Here is a 10357-nt window from a genome sequence, read left to right on the forward strand (position 1 = left end):
TTCATATTGGACCGTGACTGCTGAGGGTAGATAGCCGGTACATGCACATACCCTGAAAAAGGTTATGGGCAGTTTACCAATTGGGTTCCAATAGTAATTTATGCACAGCTGGAATCGTGCATTTTCATGAAAAAGGTAAAGGTAAGGTAAAGGTTTAGGTAGGTGGTCGTTCCCGTATCTTACTGATATCTATTTCGTATAATGAGCTGTCTCTTCTATGCCATCAATCCATAACATATTGAACGATTTAAGAATCGTGCTGGAGACACCACAAGATACACGCGTGGAAGGCTACAGGGTGTTTATCATACGGTTCTAACTTGATATGCATTTCATGCAAGTTTTTACTCTGCCCAGGATCATATGCAATTGACTGCAGGCACGGACAACATCTGAAGTTAAAACATCTGCCTGAAGATTCATCGATATACCTCTCGGAATGGGGTGACTAGGATCATAAGAAATGCATAATTCAGCAGAATTTAATACTGGTTAGGTATGGCATTAAATTGATGAGATACCGCGTATATAGAGCGCCAATATGGATCAGTGTAGATCCAATGTGGGTGGTATAAAATTCTAAATTGTACTAGAGTTTAGAATACAAATTGAATATCACCTGCTGGATATGAAAAGTATAATATGCGTGGCTAGAGACTTTGATGGGGGAGGTGGTTATAAGGCTCATTGAGTTCACGTGCTGTTATTTTAACAATAGACGCAGCAACGTCTCGGTACCAGCTGACACGGCTGGGGTTATGAGGTGACATATCAAGGTTTTATTCAGGATGATTTCTTCCTATCATTTCGGAGGAAAACATCTACTTTCTTCGCCAGGTTTCTTCAGTCACGTACTGCTCTTCAAAATAACGACCACCGCAAATTCAAAATGTAGATCTGATGTTACATATCTTCCCAATGAGATGGCTATTTTGTTTTCAAAATTGATGTGGAATATCCTCTGTGAGACATCTCGCTTCCAGCATCTTTTTGTGGGCTAAACTGTTACATCCAAGAAAAATACCTCAACACACGTATCAGAAAACAATACGGTGAAGCTACAAACGGATAAACCGTCTTCCACGCCTCAACCTCCCCTACACTTAATTCGATGTGGGATCTAACAAGCTCCGGTCTGAAATCCAATCAGTGACGAAGTGATTTAATTTGAGTAATCTTGATGGTCGTCGGCAAGACGTGATGCAACACCCAACTAACCTTTACTAATAACAAAAATGAAATTGAAGGAAATATTAAACAACAGTATATTAGACGCAAACCATGTTTGTCATCATTTGCGAGTCATGCGCAGTCGCGAACCAAATTACTAATTGCTGGAATTGTGTTGACAATTAGTGTCGCTGCATGCACTGCGCCGAAATGTTCAGAAATTGAAATAAAACCTGGTGGCCCCGATCTTTAAGGAAGCGTAACTGATAGCGTTGCCATGGCTTGGTACATGTTCTGTTGGCGAAGAGTAAGAGTGGAGCCTTTCCAGAAGGATTTCTTACTACAATATTGCTGATAAGCGTTGCTATATATTGGACAAAATATGAGAGACAAACGCAAAGCACTATTTCCACTAAAATCTCGTACACTCGAATTCAATTCGGAATCTCGAAGACAGTGATTAGATGCTCCCCTGCTAAACCAAGCCCCGAGGGTGGTTAAACATTACCTTCTCCCAAAGCTAAATAATGATCGAATCGATATGTTGAAGGAGAAGGAGACGGGGGATTTACCAATGAAGCTGGTATTGCTCGTATATTTCATCACATGAGGAGTCATCGTATAAAAAAAGATATCGTCGTCTGGATAAAAAGGTACTCCAGTGATGGTGACATCCTTAGATTGAAGAAATTGACGTGATAACCACTGGTAGATCCAGAATCCGATCGGAAGGGGATTACAAAGTTAGCCGGATGACAGAAATTTTCGTCGGGGCATTTCGAAGTGCGAGTGACAATGACAAGCGACCAATCTGAAGGCGTCACTTTGCATAGCGGTACTAGTAGTAACTCTATGACCCGGGTCGAATCCTACCAGGGGTCAACATGTCAAGATTGGGTTTAAGTCCCTACCTGAGTCCATGGGTTTCCCTAGTTTATTCATGCGGGGTTTTCCTTCAACCTCTTAAAGTGTACATTTCTTCATTTTGGTTGGGCTCAGAGGGCCAGCTTACAGTCCACTTTGTACCTATCCAACTGACCGTGACTGACTGACTGACTGACTGTCACTTGTGGCTTCGACTGGTTGTAGGCTGGTTAAGTGAATCGGGCAGTGTTATCGTATAGGATGACCCCATAACGCAAATGCATGGGCTAAATCCTGCCCATTTTGTAAAGACCAGATGCGAGAAAAATCTTCCAGTGATTAGGCATTCCTTAATCAATTGAGTGGAATTTTGTGCGCTCTGTGACAGCTTTACTATTGGGCTTGCCTGTCTTGCTTCGTTGTTTGTTCATGTTTCCGAGCTGCACTGTGTGCACCTTCCAAACTAGAATGTTTAGTTTTACCATTGCCCAAAAGATTTATGACAAAATAATAATCATTGCATAGGCTTCAAAAAAATTTCATATTTTTGTTTTTAATTTTTAATACCGGATTTGGGATTCAAACGCCGTCTTGAAACCGCATCAGTATTCGTTCCCCAAACCCCTGCTTGGGTTATTTCGGTAAGGCCGACTCCAGGCAGCGGAGCTTACATCGAGTATCACTTCCCGATGAAAACAGCCCGTGGCCGGACTGCTGCGGTGTTGCAAGCAAATAATCCTAGTTCGGAAAATGTGTCTTCAAGTAGGATAGGAGAAGTCTGTCTTGAATTTTAATAATGTGAAACCTTCCGAGCATGAAATTGAGTTAATGTCAGGAACAAGCAGAATGAATCTGTTCTTTGGGCTAAAACAAGCCTGAAATAATTTTATTTTAAAGGGAAATAATAATTACGGGGAATGGTACCTTAAAGGGACATGCTGATAGGGTTGTGCACACAATTTGTCTAACTTCAATGACCCCAACCCCAATTTCCCTTATCTATACCCCGACGAATTCTGGTCTAGCATCCTGCAAAAACAAGTGAGGAATCTGATGAACAATGGGGTTGGGGGCCACCGGGACTGTAAGACATTGCACCATTGCATAACTCTCACTGTTTCTTCAGTTTGATTATCCTGAAGTGGGTGTGATATTTCTTTGTCCAATATCAAATAAATGGTTGTTACCAACCTATGTCTTACGAACGTATTAATGAGATTCATTTTTTCTCTTAAAGACGTGTTGTGCATGTTACGTAATACATTATAGGCCCGATAACAGGGTTGTACCGGTAAAATTATTCTCGAAAAAAACCCGGATGTATCCGGATTTGATACCGCAATTTGCTAGTAATGGATTTATATCGTGTAGTTGGTGTTGTCATTTCGAATGTGGATTACGTTTTTTTCACGATCATTGTAATTATAACGTCCATGCCTTCTTAAAAATACTCCTTTCCTGTCTAGTTTGCTCATATTAATATCTAATGTGATACCAAGGGCGGATCCAGAACACAATTTTTTGGGGGGCCCAAAAAAATTTTGGTCCCCCAAAAAAGTGGGTCAAATTTTTTTTTTGGATTCTAGATGCTCTGTGGTGCGATCTGAGGCAATTTCTGACCACTTAAACCAATGTTTTTTTGAGGAAAAGATGGTGGTGTACTCATTGCCTGCCTTTATTGCGATGTCACATAAAAAAAAAATTGGTTTCGTTTTTTTTTTTTTGGGGGGGGCATGGCCCCCTTTGCCCCCCCCCCGATCCGCCCTTGTGTGATACTGCATATTTGCGGGCCAGATTAACATTTTAACTTCCACGGCGTGACGAATTGATGCTGTTTGCCTCAGACACCGCATACAAAAACAAACGCTATTGTAACACACACGAAGGCACCCAACCATTCCTCATTTGCATTCCTGTTTAAATTTTTTGCACACGCAAATGGTCCAATACTAGGTTGATCGTACCTCTTTTCCATTTTGGACTTGATCAACAAGCGGTCGCCGAGTAAAACTGCGCCCTCTTTCGATGACAATACTAAAAATATATGCAGCTCGCGTCACAAAATGAGTTCGAATTACGAATTTCAGATATTATAAACAATTAAACATGTGTCATTTCTCTGGTATAAAGGTCTTGAACCAAGAGCAATGTTAATGCCAATCTGGGTTCCGTTGTTTAAGGGCCTAATTGAGTCTCTAAATGACTTCAACACCAAAGGCTAGGGAGAAGTAGCAAGCCAGACGGCTTGTCTAACACAATCGCAATGAATGAGGGCGGTATCACTTAACTACCCGGCGTAAAAGTGAACATCGATGATCCAAAAAAATATACTCGTGCACACCGGTAAATAGGTCTTAATCTTTTCGCCGAGCCCAAGAATAAAAGTTGTACCCTGAAAATATTCTATATTAGAGAGTTATGAGAGCTATGAAATTAGGGAATTGAAGAGATATGGCAATGAACCTCTGGCCCGGACTTGGGGCTTCCAATTCTGAGCATTTTGGATGCTATTGGGCTCGAAAGTTGCGCTTTTTCGCCATGTTGTGGAGGGATCGTTTTTCAAGATGGCTACTTTTCCGCTTTGGGGAAAATGGGTCGCGTCTTCTTTGGGTGAGAATATCTCGAAAAGTCAATGGTCAACCTACCAAAAAATGAAAAGAAAATGAAAGATGACATGTTGATCATCATTTTTCTGTGCAGCTGAAATACCTGTGAGCGCTCTGAGTATTTTTAAAAGAATAGTGGGCTACACATATTTTGGCTGCCAAAGAAAAACAAATCTAAAATGGGGGAAATGTCCCGATGCCCAATTTGCATACATTCAATTCCATGCACACGTGATGACTCCGGATCACCGACTAAACAAAATACGCCCATTGAGAGCTCACGGAAATGGACCGATCCAGTAAGCCCCGCCCACTGCGCACGTGGACAAATTAACACGTGCCCCTCTCTCCAATGCCACACTGCATTTTCCTGCCGCGCGCATCATACGCGCGTGCACGCATGTCGGACGTTTGTGCACGCACGTCGGACATAAATCACGGCTGTGATTTGTCAGAATATACCATGGGCGGTGCTTACTGGATCGGTCCATTGATGTCACCATCGGCTTTCGATAAAAAGTAGGGGCGAACTTGCAACTGAACATCAGTTTATTTCAATCGGTCGAGTCATCAAGGTGAAACTCCGAACTCAGCACCATGAAATTCACATCGGCGGTGTTGCTGGTTCTGCTTGGGGCCTTTTACTTCGTAAGTTTCACTCGTCATTTTATTTCTTGATCACTTTGATTATTTCTTCACTTTGTCTTCTAAATGACATCAAGCCAGACGGCATAATTTAACGGGGTGTGTAGTATTCAGTACGATCTTTTTAATGCAAGTAAGATGTTTGACAAACACCGGTGGCGATTACTTTTGGGATAAATGCAAATGTATTAATGATCCTATGCCTTTAAGTGGGGTCCGTTAACTAACGTGTTTTTAGCTCGATCAGTTGTTACTGAATATTATTTAAAAGAAAGCATAGAAAACGTGTAAAAATTTTGGGGGTCTAGTTCACATATGATCCAATTCTTTTTACTCTGGTGCCACTACAAGCTGTATGTGGTGACCAAAGCACAACTAAAAATCAGTAATAAAAGGACATGATATATCGGGGAGAAAACTGGTTAATAAATCACCATTATAGGTAATCAAATAAAATGATTTCATTATGACGATTTCAATTGGAATCTTAGCGAAATGCAAATGACAAATTAAGCTGTATCCTTATGTTACTGCACTTTTTCGTTGAAAAAAACTATAAACATAATCATACACCTCGAACGTGGCTGCGGTGAAAATGATCTATAAAATAACCGAGTCTCGATAGTAGACTAACATTGCAGATATGAATGTCCGAGTACAATGTACAGATGTCTACACAGCGTTGTTATGTACACATATCATTTGTACAGTAAGGCGTCGCGTACTCTATTGTCCAAGGTTCTCCTATTTAGTTTGTTGATGGTCAATCAACCATGCAGTTGGATATGTATAAAATTCGAGGAAGTTATGCCAGAAACGTTCACCTTAAGGTTTCACAAAACAGCTCTAGAATCTCTCTTTTTAACCGGAAACAACAAAAAGGTAGTGGAACTTGTTTCTGGTTGACATGCAGTGGGCCTATTGAAATACAGTCCACACAGCCTGCATTTCCCCCCACGCAGTTTCCCGTTTGCATTCACATTCATACTGTGTTGTTTTGCAATGTTAAGTCGAGTGCCCTGATGATGGTAAATATCCCAGTGCACTCAATGAAAATACTATTAAGAATAGTTTAGCATGCCAAACAGTCATGCGTTCACACTGCCATGTTTTACATACCTCCCGAGGACAAGCCATTGTCTTTCCAGTTGTCCCTGTAAAAAGACTCTCCCATAAACTAAGCACAAAAATGCAAAATCGAGCTTCTTTTTCAGCAACAGATGAACGATTGAGTTCAACAAAGACGTTTCCGTGAACAAAAGAAACAAAAATGTTGTAAAATCTGCCCAGAAAAGCAATTTTCCTCAGTGAGTAAATCCGCAAAAACCTACGTTGCAAAGTGGAAAACAAAACTCGATTTTGTTACAAATGCAAAACAAATCAAACGTATAAATATAATTACATGTATGTATTTTGAGCAGCACCCCAAGCATCAAGTGATGTCCCTCTCTCCATCTTCCTTTAATATTTTCACGACCCGGACTCGGTCTGAAAAAAAAAATCATAACATTACAGTCAAAGGTAGAGTATTTGCAGGTATCCAAAAGGTAACTGACGAAATTATTGCTGAATGGCATACTTGGTTTAAAGATAGTAAAGACACTATGGCATGCTGCCATTTTGAAGAAAACAATAACAGGAGGTCATTTCCAAACATGCGTTTAAAAGACGCATTTTGGACGCAATGTTAGTAGTTCGTTTTCAATTTGGCGAAGCCATGAAAGGGTGCGCGCAAGCGTTGACAAGACGCACAGGCGGCGCCGCGGTTGTGCGTGACATCGCGTATAGCTGCAATCGGCTGAATGAGAACGTTTCCCGTTCGCTGATTTCGGGCGCAATTCAATACATGACTCGGCAACTTTTGAATTGAAATCGAGATCCTAGAATATTGTTTTCTCAGAGTATACCGGTACAGCGTTTACTGAGCTAAAACTTCCATCAGGTTAGTTGTGAAGCACTCTTCTTTAGATTTTGAGCACTTTTGTTGCCTCAAACGCCAAAAAAAATGCACAAAAGATAAATACTTTACTCTCAAGCTGGTCCTCGCCTAGAGCTCCCAAAATTGTATTCAGTCGATTCAAAATAGCTAAAAAGTTTATGGATTCAGCCACGCCTTGAGCATGGAGACTCGACTTATTACCTACGCTGGTACCATGAAATTACATGAACCTTAGGCAGCGCCAGTCTAATTCACATAATGACCGTTGGTCAGTGAGATAAGGTAACTGGTCTAATCTACAAGTGACATTTGATGAGATAGGTACCCCCCTATATATTTCACAAGTGAGACTCAGTGAGTGAGATTGGTAGCCAGTCGGTCAGTAGTCAGTCAGTGACTCAGGTTCGAAGAGGGCTATGAAAGCCCTCCGGGTCCTGCGAAAATTAGATACAAAGTACCGAGTAACATTTTGGTCCAGCGAATATTTGATACAAAACTTTCAATAGGCAACATTTTGGTTCTTTATTTTGTACATGTACTAATATTCCTGGAGTATACTGTATGTGCCTGAAGTGATAACAGTGCCCGCATTCGTTGGCATGATGAAGCAGAAAACGACTTAAAAGTTGGAACTAGATGTCTATGTCAGGTGTATTCTGGCCGAGGGTTATCCTATATACTGTACATACATGTGGACTCCATCTACGTACACTTCTACTGCAAAACGACTAGTACCCGCAGGAAAAAAAGGACATCCGTGCCTACTGAATTTAGGGACACTTTCAGTGACTTTATTTGTGATTTCAGCAACTCCATTTGATTTTTCTTTTCAGCAGCACGGGGCCGAAGCAGTGACGGGTTCAACGATTGCCCAAGTTGCTCGAGGGTACACGGGAAGCACAGTGTGGTCCTTTGTCTCGTCCCACCGGACCGGGAGGAATACAAACAAGTGTAACATCTTCGTGGCTGAAGTTCTAGAAGAAGCCGGGGCTACCGTACCACACCGGTAGTGAAACCATGATTCTCAAATTGTTTCATTTTGCAAATACAGTCAAGTATATGGACAGACAAACAAGAGTACATAATTTGCACCTATATAGAAAGTAACTGACAAAATTATTGTTGAAAAGCTTAGGCCTACTCGGTTTAAAGATAGTAATGGCACTAAACTCCATGTGAAATTATTTTTTTTGCCATGCTGTCTTTTGAAGAACACAAAATCTGACTTAGTAACTATTAATTTGAAATTGAGATTCTACACAGCATTCACTGAGCTTAAACTTTCTCAGGTTAGTTGTTAATCGCCCTTCTTTGAATTTTGAGCAATTTTGTTGACAAATTACAAATGGACAAATTACAAATGGACAAATTACAAATGATGTACTCTACCTTTAACAGATTAGTCATCGTTTGGTCGGGGAATCAAGCTATAGTGGCGCCCTTGGAAAGGACGTCGCTCAACTACGATTTGTTGTAAATTTTAGACCTTTATTATGCAATCAAAACGCTGCCACTCGTTCAGACATAAACTAACCCTTTTAAAAGCAAATTGCGGATATTGTGCTCCGTTTTTTCTCAGCTGGCCTCGATGGTTGAGGTGGTCCCCAGTCGGAGCTGGGGAATGGGGCAACCGATATTCCTCCTACCTGAGTGAAGACAGATGCTGGACCTACAGCAGCACCGCAGGTCTTGGGTACGTGGCCGGCGATGGGAGACACGTTGCAATCGTGACTGGCACCCGCCAAACTACAAGCGCAAGGAGTGACATGGTTGTAACCAACGACTTTGGCTTCAGAAGCAGCCAGGAGGGCTCAATTATCTTCTGGAAGTATACTTGTTAATTTACGCGCAATGATAATACAAGTGACTGTCATAAAAAAATGCGCGCTGTTGACTAATATAACGAAGTAATCCGCATGCAAACTGTCATTCTAAACGCTGTTCAAACGTTGCCTTCCTCTGTGTTTTTTTTTAGTTTCAATCCCAAAATTAAATGCTTAATTGCTTTTTTTCTAGCAATACAAAAGTTATTCGTTTTTTGATGAGACGTCAACCACAAATTAGTTAGGCCAACACTCAGTTATTGAATTATAGCTTTGCAATCTTCGAATTACTTGTGTCCCGACAACAGTCAATCCGTTCTTGGTAATGTACGGACCGGGAACCAGTCTGCTCACAAGGTTGATCTGTTTGTGCCCAAAATAAAGACCTCTTTTTTTTCTGTGAGCGTTGCAGATCCCCCAACCAAAATAAGGGTGAAATGAGACTTTTAATTGTAATATATAAGAGTAACGTACAAGTTGAAATGTATTCAGAGAGAAAGAAAGAAATTCGAAATTGGTGAAAAACACGGGAAACGAAACTTTAAGCTAAAACAATGATACACAGGGTGACCCAAGAAAATGCAACCCTAAACGTTTACCTTTAACCAAAAAGGGATCGGTGAAATGTTTATGTTTTGGGAAAAGCTGAGAGATTTTCCTTTTAAATACTGAGAAAATCATGAAAATGACACTTTCGGTTGCCGAAAAATGCCAATAATGTAAAAGTAATAATTTTTCATCCTGTTTACAAAACATTACCACAATAAGGGATTTTCACTGTATTTGTGCATGTCCCAATCCTTACAGCACATAATATGACAAGAGTACATTCAAATGAATTTGGTGGAAATACCTTTTATTTTCCACCTGAACAGGTATCTCATTCTTTTTAGTCCCATTTTAAACCTTTTCAGCATCATAAATATGTCAAAATATTTTAAAAATTGCACAAATGAAGGATAATTGCACAGTAGGCTTACAGTAAAATGTTTCACTGTTTGAAGTACTTGTGAATCAGGATGAAAAATTACTACTTTTATATAATTGACATTTTATCAGCAACCTTAACTGTTATTTATATGATTTTTTTTCAGTATTTGAAAGAAAAAGCTCTCAGCTTTAATCTGACACCCAAAACATAAAACTTTACAGATCCTTTTTTTGTTTAAAAGGCAAATGTTTTAGGGTTGTGTTTTGGGGTCACCCTGTACTTGTAATTGCTTAGTATAAAGCCGTCATTATGCAGAATGCATGCTGCTTTGAGATTTAGAAACAGCGTACAACGAGTGATCTTTGTTTCTGATGTAAGC

At 40.3% G+C, this 10357-nt stretch overlaps 1 protein-coding gene across 1 annotated transcript; it reads left to right on the forward strand.

Moving 5' to 3' along the window:
- The first annotated feature begins 5118 nt into the window (after positions 1 to 5118).
- LOC119726812 lies at positions 5119 to 9920 on the forward strand. The gene is made up of 3 exons (XM_038198672.1): positions 5119 to 5288; positions 8061 to 8230; positions 8804 to 9920. The coding sequence occupies exons 1-3, from the start codon at positions 5238 to 5240 to the stop codon at positions 9063 to 9065; spliced, it is 483 nt and encodes a 160-aa protein (XP_038054600.1). The 5' UTR covers positions 5119 to 5237; the 3' UTR covers positions 9066 to 9920.
- Positions 9921 to 10357: the final 437 nt, after the last annotated feature.

The sequence above is a fragment of the Patiria miniata genome, unplaced genomic scaffold (genome assembly GCF_015706575.1).
Source record: "Patiria miniata isolate m_02_andy unplaced genomic scaffold, ASM1570657v1 HiC_scaffold_2, whole genome shotgun sequence".
NCBI lineage: Eukaryota > Metazoa > Echinodermata > Asteroidea > Valvatida > Asterinidae > Patiria > Patiria miniata.